Source organism: Pimephales promelas, chromosome 8 (assembly GCF_988280905.1).
Source record: "Pimephales promelas chromosome 8, fPimPro1.hap1.1, whole genome shotgun sequence".
Taxonomy (NCBI): Eukaryota; Metazoa; Chordata; class Actinopteri; order Cypriniformes; family Leuciscidae; genus Pimephales; species Pimephales promelas.
The window spans coordinates 1,276,115-1,294,984 of record NC_142776.1 but is presented as its reverse complement, the minus strand read 5'-3'; the positions used below and the strand labels follow the sequence as shown (position 1 = coordinate 1,294,984).

The 18,870-nt window shown below is 41.1% G+C and overlaps 1 protein-coding gene across 1 annotated transcript; it reads left to right on the top strand.

Annotated features, from left to right (window-relative positions):
• The first annotated feature begins 2,177 nt into the window (after positions 1–2,177).
• ldlrb (low density lipoprotein receptor b) lies at positions 2,178–18,870 on the top strand. The gene is made up of 18 exons (XM_039656502.2): positions 2,178–2,374; positions 4,482–4,604; positions 5,247–5,369; positions 6,303–6,680; positions 7,938–8,060; positions 8,622–8,744; positions 9,303–9,422; positions 9,501–9,629; positions 9,709–9,880; positions 12,027–12,245; positions 12,406–12,524; positions 13,105–13,244; positions 13,346–13,487; positions 14,299–14,451; positions 15,208–15,315; positions 16,724–16,798; positions 16,889–17,052; positions 18,689–18,870. The coding sequence occupies exons 1-18, from the start codon at positions 2,302–2,304 to the stop codon at positions 18,725–18,727; spliced, it is 2,523 nt and encodes an 840-aa protein (XP_039512436.2). The 5' UTR covers positions 2,178–2,301; the 3' UTR covers positions 18,728–18,870.

The following is an 18,870-nucleotide window of genomic DNA, read 5'->3' as shown; positions in this document are numbered from 1 at the left end:
CTTTATTAATGTTAGTTAATAAAAATACAGTCATTCGTTGTTAGTTTGTTAGTTCACAGTGCATTAACTAATGTTAACAAGATTTTAATAATGGATTAGTAAATGTTGAAAATAACATTAACAAATATTAATAAGTGCAGCTCATTAGTTCATGCTAATGATTGTAGTCAACCTTATTGTAAAGTGTGACCTGAATATTGATGTACTGTCTCTTTAAGGGAGACGACGACGGCGGATGAACGAATCGTGACACTGAGACTGAAAGAGCATCTGATATAAAGTTCTTCAGGATCTCCTGCTAAGACGATCACACTCTTCACACACCGCATGTGTGTGTGTGTGTGTGTGAGACAGCCGATGTCATCCGGTCTGCAGAGTCCCGCGGGTCAAAGGTCGAGTCTCGAGATGTCATAAAACTGATATTTCAACATTCCTCTCATTTCTCACTCGTTCACCTGTCTGTCTGACATTCCCTCTCTACTTTACACACACATATACATCTCATTCTTCATCATTTACATCAGCACTTAGATTGACTGAATTGTACTTCTAGTCACATGTTTTGAGATTTCTAATATTTTTAAAAGAAGTCTCGTTTAAAAAAAACAGTAATATTGTGAAATATTATTAGAATTTACAGTAAAGTGTAATTTATTCTTGAATGTTCAGCATCATTACTTCAGTGTCACACAATCCTTCAGAAATCACTCTAATATGATGATCTGATGATCAACAAACATTTATGATTATTATCAGTGTTGAACACAGTTTTTATTTCAGGATTATTTGATGGATAGAAAGTTCAAAAGAACTGCATTTATCTGAAATATAATCTTTTATTACATTAAACACTACCGTTCAAAAGTTGCAGGTCAGTATGAATTTTTATTTTATTTTTGGGGGGAATTTAAAAAATAAATCAATACTTATATTCATCAAGGTCAAGTGCAAATTAAATTGATCAAAAGTGACAGTAAAGACTTTTATAATGTTACAAAAAAATCTATTTCAGATAAATGCTGTTATTTTGAACTTTCTATTAATCAAATAATCCTGAAATAAAAATGTAAATAATTGTTTTCAACATTGATAATAATGAGAGAGAGAAATCATCATACACTCTAAAAAATGCTGGGTTGTTCTAACCCAAATTTGGGTAAAATATGGAAAACCCCCAAATGTTGGGTTAAAAATGTCATTTAAACATTAATTGCTGAGTTTATCCATATTTGACCCAAAGATGGGTTAAAACAACCCAGGATTTTTTAGAGTGTATTTGAGTGATTTCTGAAGGATCATGTGACAGCATGTGGAGTAATGATGCTGAAAATTCAGGAATAAATCACACTTTACTATATATTCACATAGAAAACAGTTTAAATTGTCATAATATTTTAAAATATTACTGTTTTTGTTGTTCTTTTTAATGAAACAAATGCATTCTTGGATAGCTGAATACACTTCTTTTAAAAAACATTAAAAACCTTCCAAACTCAACTGGTAGCTAGTGCATATTTTTAACTTTCAAATCATCAAATTCAATCGTAAGCTGGTTTGTTTTCCTGGCTTTAAATATGTAAAATAAGCCGATGTGAGATTGAGTCCAGCGAGAAACCTTATCTCACCGACGCTCGGAAACATCATTTCCCTGCAGATACAAACACAATGCAAATCTCCCAGTGAGATGCTTCACTTTTATATTCTAGGATTTCATGCTTTCTGTATTTGCAGTTCAATATGATTCAGCTTGAAGATAACAATCCGTGTATGGAGCCGGATGATGCTTTGTGGAGTGGTTTCACAGTAAGGGCCCCGTTGAGTAGTTTTGGCCCCTGAAGGACTAATCATGGGTTTCAGGTGACACACACTCTCCTGGATTTAGCATGTGTGCAGTATATCATCCAATCGTGTTAGAAACCTGATTTTGTCATGCGTGTGTATTTTCATCTAACACACAACATTCTTCACACACAGATACTTCTGTCTCATTCTTTCCCTTATCTCAGTGGAAGCGCCCCATGTGTAAACTCACTGCCATAATGATAAGAGAGAATGAACAACAGTGAGTGTGTGTTGTGTTCCGCGAGGCCCCGCCCACTGCGATGACGTGCCTCATTTCGAATATCACACCACTGTTAAGCCGCGCCCCCCGCGGGCTTCATTGAAATGAATGGTTTTTCCCCGTGAGGAGGATTTGCCCTGTCACCGTTGGCGAGAGTACGGTACCGGTCCACCTCAGCTTCAGAAGTTACTCACGGAGATCTGTTACTACTGAAGTGATCTGAACAGCTTGATCAGGGGATGGAGATTCGGATCAGCGCTCGGCTCGGTTTCATCTGCTCGGTTCTTCTGATTCACTGTGTCCACGGAACCCGTAAGTGTCAGGTTATGAATAATATGATGAAGTAGATCTGCTTCTGTGACAGTGACCGTTGCTGTGTGTGTGTGATGATGACGAGTGCCCATTTCAAACAATTCTTCCATCCTTTCTTTCTTTCTTTCTTTCTTTCTTTCTTTCTTTCTTTCTTTCTTTCTTTCTTTCTTTCTTTCTTTCTTTTTTTCCGATGTTATGATCAAACTGTTTTCTGTGAGTTTGATTAAACAGTTTGGGTTGTTTTTTTTAGCATAGGTTTATTTTATGCAGCGGGTATTTTTATATTACATCCGGTTTCGGTGTTTTATTCATTTATTAACTGCCTCACTCAGTCTCGATTCAGTCATACCGAACAAGCGGTACAGGAATAAACGCGTCTCCTGATTGGCCGCGGATGAGGAACGTGCGCGCTGTTGTCGTTGATTGGTTGGACGTGCTGATCAGGTACTTTAAAATTCGGTTTCTGATTGGTCGCTTTCGACGGGATGACAGTCAGTCACACTAGAATCACTGATAAGAGACTGTACATCAACACACTCCGCTGATCTCATGTAATAAAGAGTCTGTTTATGAGTTTATGCCTCACTTTTCATGTTTTATGAGGTGTTTAAGTTTGTGAAGTTTGATGGGAGGGACGGGGTATGGAAAAGTCTAGAGAAAGTGCAGAGCAACGATTAATCGCGATTAATCACATCCAAAATAAAAGTTTGTTTACATCGGCTAATATACGTGTGTACTGTGTATAATTATTTTGTATACATAAATACACACATATTTATGATATATTTGCATTTATATACTGTATATTTATACATAATTTATATTAAAAATATGTATATAAATAATATTTTCTTTTCTTGAATATATACATGCATGTGTGTGTATTTATATATGCAAAATAATTATACACACTACACACTCATAGATTATGTAAACACAAACTTTTATTTTGTATGCGGTTAATCGTTGCCCAGCGTATAACAATATTTTCTTAATATTTAAATGATAATTTTCTTTTATAAATTATAAAAGATAGGTGCCTTTTCAATTTTAGGATGGGGTCCGTCACACCAGGATGGTCATATTTTTTCATCAATCTAAGATTATAAACCCCTTCTGTGGGTCAATCAGGTCGATCACTGTTGTGGAAATGCTCGTCTCAGGAGAAGTTTCACAGCAAGTGGTTTATCCAGTTCTTGACAGGTTCTCGGACGATGTCACACACACCCAATCACATCACATCAGTCACTGGCAGTAAAACACACGCACACTGAGATTCAATGACAGATTTATTTTCATGTGTTTGTATTAAGGATTCAAAGGATTCAGTGATTCTGATCCCACTGCGATAATGTTTTGCATCTGCTTCTTATTCAATGAGTGTGTTTGGAGTTTCACTCACTGTTGAGAAATATTGGGAAACACTGAGAGGGCGTGTGTGTGTGTGAGACACTTCTGCCTCACTTACTGGAATAGATATGAGAGAGAGAGATGGGGTGATCTGGTCTGGATTTGTGTTTGGGAGTGAATCTCTCTCTTGCACACACACACACACACACATGGTGGCCTCCTGACGTACTGTGTATTTTAGGAATTTTGAGGAAAACCAGTTGAGTTACTTTATTTCTTTGAATTGGTTAACATGGTTTATATCAAGGCCAGAAATGGTTTAACTGTCATCGTAACGCATAAACACCAGAGCTCCAGCTGAGCAGAGTCATCCCTCTCTTCTCCAAACATCATTCTGGATCTTTTCCGTCAAGCTCCGCCCCCTCATTTCTACTGCATCTTGATTATGCAAATGTTTCCATAGAGACTAGAGTGTGCAACTGGTGGTGTGATTATTGACTCCGCCTCTGTCCATTGTCTTAAAGAGACACTACACACTCGTCGTCATCACTCACACATTGAATATTTATGAGTGTGTAACCATCAGCTCTCTCTCTCTTCTCTCTCTCTATTGATATGCGTTAACATGTAAATTACATGTGTGTTTCTATCAGATGTTTACAGAAGTCATGATGTCCAAGGATAAGGACACATAGCTAGATTATGATCTTAAACACGTGAAGCTTGAGTGACGAGTGTGTGTGTGTGTGTGTGTCAGGTGCAGCAGGCTGCAGTCAGGAGCAGTTCAGGTGTGCAAATGGGAAATGCATCACCAGCCGATGGGTTTGTGACGATGCAGACGATTGTGGAGACGGAAGTGATGAGCTTCTTACGTCCTGCCGTGAGTCACACACTTCTCCATCACCATTACAGCTCTTTAACAAACATTAGTCATCAAAGTACCCTTTTATGCTATTTTAATATCACCTGCAAAAGGTTTACATACAATTTAATTTCCTCATAATCAGCTCTTTTCTCTCAGTGTCTGAAACGCTTCAGTCTCTCTAAGCCCCGCCTCTCTGAGAGCTGCTCTCCTCTGATTGGTCGGAAAGCAAACGCTCATTATCATATCTGAATCTCAGCTCTTGATCACAGTGATACGGACAGTAACGATGGCGTGTGTTTTACCGTATCAATCTCAAACAGCGCCTCTTTCAGTCTCAGATTCACTACAGTGATTGAAGGCGGGGCTAAGAGACGCTGATCAGCCAATCAAGAGCATTATGCAAATGAGTCACAAACCTACACAGGTTCAGCAGGACGTGAGACTGTAATAACTGACGACTCGCTTCTGTTCAGAATCGACAAAAACTCAATTTATCTGCACTTTGATTTTGAAACTTTGCAGAGCTTTTACACTCACACACATATTTATTTATAACACAATACATAAAAGGTCACATCCTAAAAGGCATAATAGAGTTTACTGAGTGTACATGTAACAATCACCTGATTAAAGTTCAGAAATCTCTGTGTTCCACAGGAGAGAAGTCGTGTACGCCGGGCCAGTTCAGCTGCGGCGGGCGTCTGAATCAGTGTGTGCCCACCAGATGGCACTGTGACGGGAAGACTGACTGCGAGAACGGCGCAGACGAGCAGGGCTGCGGTAAACACCACTGAAGAACTCACTTTTACGAAAGATGTCTATATCTTGAATAGGGTTGGGTATCGTTCGAATTTGAATGATTCCGATTCCGATTCCTTGTTTCGATTCCGGTTCCTAACGATTCTCGATTCCGATTCTTTTAAGAGGCAGGGTCAAAAAAGTTTAGCTAACCTTGCTAACCAATGGTATTTCTGAAGGAAATAATCCTTTCTGAAGGAAATACTCCTTTTGTCACAAATTTTGCATTTTGCCGAGATTTCGTTATTTTTAGAAAAGTGAAGCCACACTTTGGACCGCCGACGTAAGGTACTCATGTTCGACTCGCGCGGTTATGTTAACACTTCCGGAAGACGCTTCTTCTTTGGTGTTGTTCAGCGGTTTCTTCTTCCGCTCGGCGAATATCGAAACTAGGAATCGAAATTTTTACTTTTGAACGATTCCGGGAAAAATGAAAAGTTAGTCCCGGTTCCAATCGATACTCGATTCTCGATACCCAACCCTAATCTTGAATAAGTCACGGCTGAAGGGCGTCGTTAGGTCATGACTTATTCACGATACAGTGCTAGCCTAGCCTCTCGTACCTGATTGCTTTTATAAAATATTTACCACACAATTCAAACATTTTTATTCAAACACAAAAATTATGCATCAATGCAACTTTTATAAAGTTAAATCACTAAAAGCCTTCCTTCCGCTGGATAAAATAGTCCCTGACCGTGAACAGCAGCAGAAGTTACACACATTATTTCGACGTTAGATGGCGACAAAGAGAAGACTTTTATATTGAAAGAACTCAAACTTGTGATCAGGGAGTTTTATCGTTAACAAAACACAGCTATTGACCAATCAGAATCAAGGGCTGGAACTAACCCTTTTAAAGAGCTCACGTTTGCTAGATGACGAATGACGTTCTGTTGTTTATTGCTGTTTTAGCGCTGAAGAACTGCACGGATGAGGAGTTTCGCTGTCGGAGCGGTCAGTGTGTGTCGCAGGCGTTCGTCTGCGATGAGGATTCGGACTGTGACGACGGCAGCGATGAGGACTCGTGTCCCGTCCCCACCTGCAGCCCCGGCTCCTTCCAGTGCAATAACTCCGTGTGTGTGCCTCGGCTCTGGGCCTGCGACGGGGACGCCGACTGCGCCGACGGGTCCGACGAGTGGCCCCAGAACTGCCCGTCTGGAGCGGCTCAGAAACCGCAGCCGGCCTGCAGGGGTCACGAGTTCCTTTGTGGCAGCGGAGAGTGTGTTCACGGCAGCTGGAGGTGCGACGGCGGCTTCGACTGCAGCGACCGCTCGGACGAGGACAACTGCAGTGAGTTCAGTGTGTCTGAGTGTGTGTCTGGTTAATGCGCGCGCGTCTTTCCGCTCATGTTAAAGGGTTCAAACCAAAATATAAGCCAGTGAAATTGGCAAAAAAATATTTATATTAATTGAGTCAGTTTTTTGACAGACATTTTTTGGCATTTAAAGGGTAAAAATGCAGATGTTGGTATAAAAGAGTGAAAAAAAATGTGTGTATATATATATATATATATATATCGTGTTGTTGGTAAAAAAAAAAAAGTCACATATATTGAAAAATTTTTTTATTTAAATCAATATTTAATAATTGTATGATGGTTTTGTCCTCTAAGGACCTCTGTGTAACTTTTTTAACCCTCATCCTTCGCTTGCGGTTTCAAAATGACCCGATGCCCTAAAATGATACTTCTTTTTTTTTTTTGTCCAGAAAGCTTATTTGATTTTATTTTGATTATATTTTTAATGCCATTTTTTAATATACCGTATATATATATATATATATATATATATATATACACACACACACACACACAGGTGACAATCGAAAAATTATAATATGGTGCAAAAGTTCCTTTATTACAGTAATTCAACTTTAAAGGTGAAACTAATCCATTATATAGACTCATTACATGCAAAGTGAGATATTTCAAACCTTTATTTGTTATAATTTTGATGATTATGTCTTACAGCTTATGAAACCCTTTTCACAATATTCTAATTTTGAAAATTTTTAATTTGGGGTTTCATAAGCTGTAAGACCGTAATTACAATTATGACATAAAATGGCTTCAAATATCTCACTTATATATATATATATATATATATATATTTCCTTTAAATTACTAGATTCAATCCATAAATAGTAAATAAACAGGAATTTAGTAATTTAAGCACATTCCTCACATTCTTTCAACTTAAATTCAAAATAACTCACCTTTTAATTTTAATTAACTCACTCACATAACTCACCTTTTAATTCAGCTCTAAACATCTTACATTGGGTCTGCAGCTTTACAGTAAAAGCCATATTACAATTCAGAGTGATCTGTTATCAGAGGAAATGTCTAAGTTATGTATTTCAGAAATGTACAAAATCACAGTTAGCTAAAATGTATTAATTTAAACAATGTAATAATTTAAGGAATATTTTTATTTTTTTTAATGTTTGTTAAAAAAATGATTATGACAATTAGAAAAACTGTAGCATTTTAAAGGTTTAGTATTCCTCTGACCGGTGTGTGTGTGTGTGTGTGTGTGTGTGTTGCAGCTTCGCCCACGTGCCGCCCAGATGAGTTCCCCTGTAGCGACGGCGTCTGCATCCCAGGACAGCGTTATTGTGATGGGAACCCTGACTGCCGGGACCAGAGCGATGAGATGGACTGCGTCACCGGTGAGAATCACACACACACACACACACACATCAAGTGTGTGAATGCAGCACTGGGGTAAATCTTGAATGCTTTAGTGCCTCAGACTGAAGTTTGGTCTCTTTTTAAAAACGACACTTGGCAGATTATTCCTGAAGTTTAAAAAAATGAAATAAAAAAAAGTCACAGAATTTTACGTTTATATGTGCAAAAATACTATTTTCAATTTTTATATGAAATGTATATTTTGAAAACATTTACCCTAAAACTGCAAGAATATCAAAGCCATAAATCTAAACAAGTTGTGTTCAGAATTTGCGGTTGATTTCTCAGTAAACGAGCGTTCAGTGTGTGTGTATATGTGTGTGTGTGTGTGGCTGCAGTACCGAACGCTTCCACTAGAGGAAACTCTCCATTCATTTACAATGCGTCGTTTCTGACCGCGAGCAGCACAGGACTGTTTAACCCGTCCATGTTTTCTTCTTTACACAGCAAGTGCTAAAACCTTTACCAGGTTACGTACAATTCTGATTTAAAAAAAAGGTCAAAGTGTGTTAAGCTGTTCGCTGTGTGTCTGTCTGTAGTGAACAGGTGCGAGGAGCCGAGCCGGTTTAAGTGTCGCAGTGGCGAGTGTATCAGCGCAGACCAAGTGTGTGACGGGAAGAAGAACTGCATGGACTGGTCAGATGAGCCTCTCAAAGACTGCAGTGAGTTTCTCCTCAGTGTTCCTGTAGTGTGTGTGTGTGTGATCTGCACCAACAACAAACTGTGTGAAATTAACATCTTTATTTTCAACAATCGCTGTGATCAGATCATACACACAGGATCCAGAATCACACACGTGTTTTTGTCATCCACATGTTTTATTAACTCTTACACAGAGGTCCTTAGAAGACAAAAAATGTCATACAATTATATTTATTTTTTTTTTACCTCTTTCGCTGATTTATTTTTTTGTTATTACCAACATCAGGATTTTAACCCTTTAAATGCCTAATAAAAATATATTGGGTTTTTTTTTCCAACTATTTAAGTTTTTTTTTTTTTTTTTACCAACATCAGGATTTTAACCCTTTAAATGCCTAAAAATGTTTGTCAAAAACGTATTATATATTAATATTATTTTCCACTTCCACTTTCGACACATTGTTTTTTTATGAAAATATCCATATTTTTGGAAGACAGCCTTTGTGTTTTTCCTCCTGCATCTCCAGTGATTGGTTGGTCACAGATGATCATGTGACCTGTGTGTTTCCTCTGTGCAGACACTAACGAGTGCCTCTTGAACAACGGCGGCTGTTCTCACACGTGCAACGACCTGAAGATCGGATACGAATGCTTGTGTCCGACAGGATTTCACCTGATCAACCGCACGCACTGTGAAGGTGAGCGACCGTCCCGATGAACCCAGTGCATGATGGTCCGTGAGTGTGTGTTTGGTCTCATGATGTGTTTGTGTGTAGACGTGGATGAGTGTTTGGACGCAGACAGATGCTCTCAGATCTGTGTAAACCTGCCGGGCAGTTTCAAGTGCGACTGTAATGAAGGATTTGAGCTGGATCACATGACCAAAGACTGCAAAGCTCTTACAGGTAAACCAATGAGTGTAATGATCAGAGAGAACTGTGAGTGTATGCGAATCCAGCCCTGATGTAAACGTGTTGGTTTCAGGATCGGGAGCGTTCCTGCTCTTCAGCACGCGTCACGAGGTGAGGAAGCTGGCGCTGGGCAGCAGGGAATACACGTCCCTGATCCGCCAGCAGAAGAACGTGGTGGCGCTAGACGTGGACATCGGCAACGACAGGATCTTCTGGTCCGACGTGAGCCAGAGAAAGATCTACAGGTGAGGGAGGGTGGTGGTTTCGATGCCCAAAGAAAGCAGGAGCTCATAATATGATCAAATGCGTTCAATAGATCGAAATCAGCACTTCCTGGTGCAAAATATCTGTAATTAAAATGGAAGTTGCTGCAATCAGGGAAGAAACTGTGGCTCTTTCTCCCTCCATCGTAAACGAGTGTGTCGAGCATCATCGTGAACGAGTGTGTGTCGAGCGTCACCATAAACGAGTGTGTTGAGCGTCATCGTAAACAAGTGTGTGTTGAGCGTTATCGTAAACGAGTGTGTGTCGAGCGTCACCATAAACGAGTGTGTTGAGCGTCATCGTAAACGAGTGTGTGTCGAGCGTCACTGTAAAACAGTGTGTCGAGCGTCACCATAAACTAGTGTGTTGAGCGTCATCGTAAACGAATGTGTGTCGAGCGTCACCGTAAAAGAGTGTGTGTCGAGCGTCATCGTGAACGAGTGTGTCGAGTGTTATCGTAAACGAGTGTGTGTTGAGCGTTATCGTAAACGAGTGTGTGTCGAGCGTTATCGTAAACGAGTGTGTGTCGAGCGTTATCGTAAACGAGTGTGTGTTGAGCGTTATCGTAAACGAGTGTGTGTCGAGCGCCACCGTAAACGAGTGTGTGTCGAGCGTCACCGTGAAAGAGTGTGTGTCGAGCGTCACCGTAAACGAGTGTGTCGAGCGTCACCGTGAACGAGTGTGTGTTGAGCGTCACCGTAAACGAGTGTGTGTTGAGCGTTATCGTAAACGAGTGTGTGTCGAGCGCCACCGTAAACGAGTGTGTGTCGAGCGTCACCGTGAAAGAGTGTGTGTCGAGCGTCACCGTAAACGAGTGTGTGTCGAGCGTCACCGTAAACGAGTGTGTGTTGAGCGTTATCGTAAACGAGTGTGTGTTGAGCGTCATCATAAACGAATGTGTGTCGAGCGTCACCGTAAAAGAGTGTGTGTCGAGCGTCACCGTAAAAGAGTGTGTCGAGCGTCACCATAAACTAGTGTGTTGAGCGTCATCGTAAACGAATGTGTGTCGAGCGTCACCGTAAACGAGTGTGTATCGTGCGTCACCATAAACTAGTGTGTCGAGCGTCATCGTAAACGAGTGTGTGTCGAGCGTCACCGTAAACGAGTGTGTGTCGAGCGTCACCGTAAACGAGTGTGTGTGTCGAGTGTCACCGTAAACGAGTGTGTGTGTCGAGTGTCACCGTAAACGAGTGTGTGTGTCGAGTGTCACCGTAAACGAGTGTGTGTGTCGAGCGTCATCGTAAACGAGTGTGTGTCGAGCGTCACCATAAACTAGTGTGTTGAGCGTCATCGTGAACGAGTGTGTCGAGTGTCATCGTAAACGAATGTGTGTCGAGCGTCACCGTAAACGAGTGTGTGTCGAGCGTCACCGTAAACGAGTGTGTGTCGAGCGTCATCGTAAACGAGTGTGTGTCGTGCGTCACCGTAAACGAGTGTGTGTGTCGAGCGTCATCGTAAACGAGTGTGTGTCGAGCGTCATCGTAAACGAGTGTGTCGAGCGTCACCGTAAACGAGTGTGTGTCGAGCGTCACCGTAAAAGAGTGTGTCGAGCGTTATCGTAAACGAGAGTGTGTCGAGCGTCACCGTAAACGAGTGTGTCGAGCGTCATCGTAAACGAGTGTGTGTTGAGCGTCACCGTAAACGAGTGTGTGTCGAGCGTTATCGTAAACGAGTGTGTGTCGAGCGTCACCGTAAACGAGTGTGTCGAGCGTCATCGTGAACGAGTGTGTGTCGAGCGTTATCGTAAAAGAGTGTGTGTCGAGCGTCATCGTGAACGAGTGTGTGTCGAGCGTTATCGTAAAAGAGTGTGTGTCGAGCGTCATCGTGAACGAGTGTGTGTCGAGCGTCACCGTAAACGAGTGTGTGTCGAGCATCATCGTGAACGAGTGTGTGTCGAGCGTTATCGTAAACGAGTGTGTGTTGAGCGTTATCGTAAAAGAGTGTGTCGAGCGTCACCGTAAACGAGTGTGTGTCGAGCAGAATATTTTATTCATGATTTTTTTAACGTGTAGTTTTTTTACGATATCCTAAAATTTGCAAAAATACAAATTCAAGAATAAAAATAAAATAATTAATGCATGTTTATGGCATTCCTCATAACCACGAGTTTGTGTTTGTGTCTCCCAGCGCCACGATTGCTGACCCCGCCCACCAAACCACAGTGATTGACAGCCAGATCTCCAAGCCCGAGGGTCTGGCTGTGGACTGGATCCACGGGAACATCTATTGGACAGATGGTGAGCTGCAAACCATCTCTGTGGCGACGGTGGACGGCGGGAAACGCAAGACGCTAGTCAGCGACGGCCTGCAGCGACCTCGCGCGATCGTCGTGGATCCTCAGCACAAGTGAGTGCGCTAACTGGGATTTTGTATATGTACACTTCTTAAAATCCATAGACCGATCACTCTAAATTGTAATGTGGACGCATGCATTTTCTGTAAAGCTGAAACGATGTGTATTGTGAAAAGCGCTATACAAATAAATGTGAATTGAATTGAATTGTAGTTTCATGTTCTGGACGGACTGGGGCGAGTCGGCCCGGATTGAGAAGAGCGGACTGAACGGTGCCGATCGGACGCCTCTCGTCACAGACAACATCGTCTGGCCGAACGGCATCACACTCGGTGAGTCTGACGCGCAGATGATGCCTGTGAACCATAGACTGTATAAAAATATGGGCATAGTGTGCGTGACGTCACCTGTAGTGTTTCTGAAGAGCATTTTTGAAGCTCAAAGTGGGCGGAGCCAGCCATCGCCATCTTGGCGTCACTCCCGGATAAACGAAAATGGGCAAAGAGGCGGATTAGCTGAGGTGACGCTACCGCTAGCAGACAAACGGCTAGCAGTGACATCAGTGGCAATCCACCTGTCACTCAAGTGGCCACACCCTTAATTATGCAGAACTTGAAGGCTTAATATAATTTAAACGGATGAGTTATAGAAATATTCACCCCCGTCACAGTCGTCATGAAGGGCAACATTAGCAATATACTGTAGAACAAAACCATGTTTTGCACCAGACTGTAAACATGTTTTATTCTGCTGTAAATTTGGGCATTTTAACATGCGGGTCTATGGGAGTGAGTGTCTTCTGCAGCGCCTCTAGTGGCCAGTGGAGGAACTGCAGGTTAAATCACTTCCGTGTCAGATTCTAGAGAGTAATCGCTTGGTGTGTGAACACATGTGATGTGTGTTTGTGTTCAGATGTGTTGAATCAGCGTCTGTACTGGGTCGACTCAAAGCTACACACACTGTCCAGCATCGGCGTGAACGGAGACGGGCGGCACACGCTGATCTTCAGCCCACAGAAGCTGCCGCATCCGCTGGCGCTGGCCGTGTTTGAGGTGCGTGGCGCTGGCCGATGATGCGTCTCCACGTTCCTTACTTTATGTTTGTTGCAGTGGTCAGGTTCTCACGAGCCGCTGTGTCTCTGTCTGTCCAACAGGAGAAAGTCTTCTGGACCGACGTGTCCAACAGCGGCATCTGGAGCGCGAACCGCATGACGGGCCGTGACATCACTCCTGTGGCCGAACATCTGCAGTCTCCTGAAGACATCGTGCTCCATCACAGTCTGAAACAGCCTACAGGTGAACACACACACACACACACATCATGTGTCTTTGATGAGGTTCAGGGCTTGACATTATCAAACGCGAGTGTATTTCAGCTGTGGCGTGTAACGCTATCTCTCCTATACTTTTGCGTTTTGATTAACGCCACTTTTTTGTTGGGTTGAATTTTATGTATAATTCATCTTTTAATTGTAGTCTTTTAAAAAGGCACTTAAAATAATAAACTTTTATTTTTTTAAAAAATAAAAAAAAAATTTAAAAAAGTTATTTTTATTTTATTGTTTTTTTTTTTTTCACTGAAATATTTGAAACATACTCATTTTCCGCTGAACCGACACGACACCAGCTGCTCTTTCTCTCTCTTATCTCTCCGACAGCGAGCGACACACAAACCCGCCTCCACACACTCACACACACTCGCTGCGGATGAATATTGTTGTTACAGGGCTCGAATTTCGCCATGGGAATGTGCGTTTTGCTAATTATTTAACTAATTTCTGCAGATTTTTTGCTCACACCCAAAGAGCAGCACATAAATCGAGCTCTTTTTGCAGCTTATTGCGCTTAAACAGTCAAATATACACACAATAATGTCAAAATGCCTGTCTTTGCGAGTATTCACGCTAACACAGTCAGTCATGTTTTAAGTGTTGAGACAGAAAACGCACGAATGGATCCGTGCGTCAGGGATTAAAGTGACCTCAGCCTAAAAAACCTGCTGCCAAATTATAAAATTAAAAATATATGGCCCAGTGACGTCATTATCTGTGTATTTTCAAGTAAAAGCACTTCAGTCTTGCTCATGAGGAAGTGATGTCATTTGCAGGAAGAAACTGGTGCGGGGAAGCAGCTCTGGTCAACGGCGGCTGTGAGTTTCTGTGTCTGCCGGCGCCGCAGATTAACGCACGTTCACCCAAATACACGTGTGCGTGTCCTGATCACATGACCCTGGGCGAGGACATGAGGACGTGTGTGTCCGGTACGTTTCAGCCTCTCCGTTTCACTGCAATGCTTTTCTTACGTCGTATTTTTGTCTTGTTTCCAGTCCAAATATCTAATAATTCCTAAATCAAGATGAGTGAAATCATATTATGAATTAATCAAAATTAAGTGAGCTGATGCTTAAAACAAGCAAAATTATCTGCCAGTCGGGCTAAGAAAAATAATCTCATTCAAACAGAAACAAGATTATCTTTCTGACCCCATTGGCTGATCATTTAGCTTGTTTTAAGCAAAAACTCACTCAATTTTAATTTATTATTTCCCCAGAGAACAAGACATAATGTCTCATGTCATTTTACTCATCTAGTAAATGCGTCTTGATTTAAGAAATATTAGATATTTGGACTGGAAACAAGACAAAAATACTAAGTAGGATAAGCCCTTTTTTGAGTCCTTGAAATCCTTGAAAGTTTGTGAATCTGAAAAAAAACAAATGGAAACATGCACAGATACGGGTCCCTGAAAGTGCTTGTATTTATTTTGTACAAGTTTTCTGGAAAAGATTCAGGTCCGCTAATGTGTTATTTTAAAAAAATGCTTTTTTTGCATTGTTATGTTTGATGCATGAAAACAATGAATCTGACAAGCTAACCCAATGTAACCTTGCTCTCTCTTGAGATGTGTCCCCACATTAAGTTCTCGAATTTGAGGTATTGGTCCTTGAAAGGTGCTTGAATGGTTAAGTTAACCAAGATGTGGGAAGACGCTTTCATTATAATGTTTCTCTGTGTAGGTCTGAACGCCACAGCGCCACCTCAGGTGACGTCGAGAACTGCAAGCAGAACATCTGTGCCGTCTCAACATCAGCGCGGAGACACCACACAGACGGGCTCTCGCAGAGGTCGGTTCCTGCCTGTTCATTCACTCATATTCCAGTGTTAACTTCGAAAACGAGACGATAACTAAAAAAAACAGTTTTATATGACAAAACTATGACAAAAATCTATTGACATTTTCGTCAACGAACAAAAACTAGACGAAAGTGTTCGGTAGGGACGATTTGGGAAGTGATCCAGTCAGAACTGATGTCCTGCGTTTGTGGTCGATCATGCGCACGTTTGAGTTGTAACGTTGTGACATGAGTTAGCATTAGCTTGATGCGCGTCTCATAAAACGTTTGAAAGTGTGAACGCCTGGGAGAAAGAGAAGGGCAGAGATATGGATCTGAATAAGAGTGCGCTCTATTCGGTGCGCTCTTCTGTGCACACACACACACACACACTCGAAGCGCTAGTACTGAATTGAGCTCTGTTTTGTGTCTGTATGGACTAGAGCCGGACCGATATATCGGCCGATATTAGGCATTTTCCAAACTATCGGTATCGGCAGTTATAATGGCCGATAAATTAATATTTCAAAAATAAAATAAAAACGTACGAAACACGCTTGAACCATGTCACGAGTGTTGGAGTTGTATAGTTTGTCCACCAGAGGGCACTTGAATCACTCGTTGAGTTGGTCACGATACATACATTGCTTGAATAACAATTAAAAGAACATCCCCATCAGTTCTCTTAACTCAAATAAGCATGACAAAATTTGTGACTATCATGTCCAGTTTTTAAAAAAAATAAATAAATAAATAAAATATCGGCCGATATATCGGAATATCGGATTTTAAAACCCAAAAATATTTGTATCGGTATCGGCCTTCAAAATCCTTTATCGGTCGGGCTCTAGTATGGATAATAAATACACACAACGTTATGTCTAAATGTAAACGCAGTCGGTTATGTCTTTACAGAACGTAAACCGTTGTGAGATGAATATCGGATTTGCGTCACTTAAAGTGACAGTGCGTAATAAATCGAATGCCGTCTGTGCCCTTGATATTACTCAAACAACAAAAGAAAAAGAGAAAAGCATCCACTGCTCTTTAATAGCTTTTAATAAAGATGAATTATATTTAATTTGTACAAATAAATATGTCCGCTTGAAAGAATAAAGAACGATGTCGTTATAAAGACAACCGTGTTCTTACTTCTGCTTTGGGAGAAGTGGTTTTATTTAATTTTAAGATAGCTAAATCTGTGTGTGTATCGCATGTTTAACCTTTAAAATCATTCATATTAACTATTCTCCAGGAGTATATAATGGGTTTGGACATTTCAGAGAAATTCTAAATTAATTAATTGAACTAAACCCATTCGATTTTAGTCGACTAAAACTAAAACAATTCAGATGACCAAAAAATAAATGGCATTTTAGTCCAAAAATCTGTCAATATTAACACACTCGCCTCTTTACAGGAGCGGATGCAGAACACGAGCCGGTCTCCAGCCCTTCCCAGCATCCCTCAGTCCTGTTCATCGCCTTTCCAGTCGGTCAGTAAACCCACAGTCGTGAAACACACTTTACTCGCTGAGCGATCGGCAGTGTGATGAACCGTGTGTGTGTGTGTGTGTGTCCCGCAGTGGCCGTGTGTCTGCTGGCGTTCGCCGCTGTGATGGTTTGGAGACACTGGCGTGTGAAGAACACCAACACCATCCACTTCTCCAACCCGGTGTATCAGAAGACCACCGACGACACGGTCCACATCTTCAGGAGCCCCAGCCTGGACGGGTACTCGTATCCATCGGTACGACACTGTCGGATTTCAGATGTTTGACTTGCTCTCATATGTTTATGAAAATAAAAAAATTAAACACACGGGATTCGTCCTGATGAGGCTGGAACATGAAACGAGACGCGATACAAAGTTACAGATTAACTGGAGTAGAACAGAAATAAGAGGAAGATTGATCGATTAATTGAACGTGTGTTTGAAGATCCGTTACCTGATTCATCAAAAATGACCGGCATTTTAAATTGCTTGTAAATGTCTCATTATGGCATAATATTATCATCAAATATTGGATTCAATCTGTGATACAACTCATAAACGAGTGTGTGTCGAGCGTCAGACGAAACAGTAAACCTTGTCGTGTTCGGGAACACACTCGTGTGTGTGAGACGCTTCTGGAGGGATTTAAACCCAATCATTCTGATCACACACACTTTCAGAAACACCAAGCCAACATTAGAGATGCTGCGACGCCATTGGTCCACTGGTTACTCCAGTTATCCAATCACAGCCTGAGGGAAAGTCACATGAGTTTATTGAGGGATTTATTCAGTTAATGTGTTTCCATTGTAGTTTATGCACACGTGTTATTATCATTTAAAAAATTGAGCACATGCGGGGGTTTTTTATGCAATACCCCAAAATTTGCATACAAATATGTGAATGGGAACACGGCTAATGAGGCCTACGATTAATCAAATTAAATTAAAACACGAAATACAAAATAATTTAAAATTATTATAATTATAATTTCCCAAAAGCATTGTTAGCCAACTATGGTCGCACGTTCCGTTGTTACCAATAGAGTTCAATGGAAATTGCGACCAACTTGCGATCATAGTTGGCTAACGATGCTTTCGGGAAACGCACCCCGGATCAGGGTTAGATGTCGATAATGTCACTGTGAGATTGAGCCTTAAAGGAGTAGTTCACTTTTAGAAAAACTTTTGCTGATAATTTACTCGCCCCCATGTCATCCAAGATGTCCATGTCTTTCTTTCTTCAGTCGAAAAGAAATTAAGTTTTTTGATGAAAACATTCCAGGATTTTTCTCCATATAATGGACTTCAATGGGAACCAAACGGAGAGTTTCAGTGCAAACTGTTCAAAGGGCTTTAAACGACACCAGACGATGAATAAGGGTCTTATCAAGCGAAACGATCGCTCATTTAAAAAATAAATAACAAAGTTTAAGTTTTATAAGCTCAAATGCTCGCCTTGCTCTGTTCTGTGATGCGCGTTCGTGACTCTCCTGTTCGAACTCGTTCATCAAAATGAACAAATCTTTTTTTGAGCCATTTGGTTCAATAAAACTTAAACTTTGTTATTTATTTATTAAATGAGCGATCGTTTCGCTTGATAAGGCCCTTATTCATCGTCTGGAATCGTTTAAAGCTCTTTGAACAGTTTGCACTGAAACTCTCATTTGGACCTTGAACCGTTTGGACCCCATTGAAGTCCATTATATGGAGAAAAATCAAAAACCTTCAAATTTCTTTTCGACTGAAGAAAGAAAGACGTAGACATCTTGGATGACATGGGGGCGAGTAAATTATCAGTAAAAGTTTTTTTAAAAGTGAACTATTAATGACGTCATACGGGAGTGTGTTTGCTGGATTCTGTGTTTGATGTGTGTGTGTTTGTGTCTCAGTGTCAGATGATCAGCATGGATGAAGACGCCGCCGCCTGACGCTCCTCCAGAAACACTGTAAACGCTGCTCTGAAACTGAAGGACTCGTCCTGATGTGCCTCGTGACTCCAGGATCAAGCCTTTTTAAGTTTAACATCATGAGGAATGAAGAATCACACACACACACACACACACTCGTATCT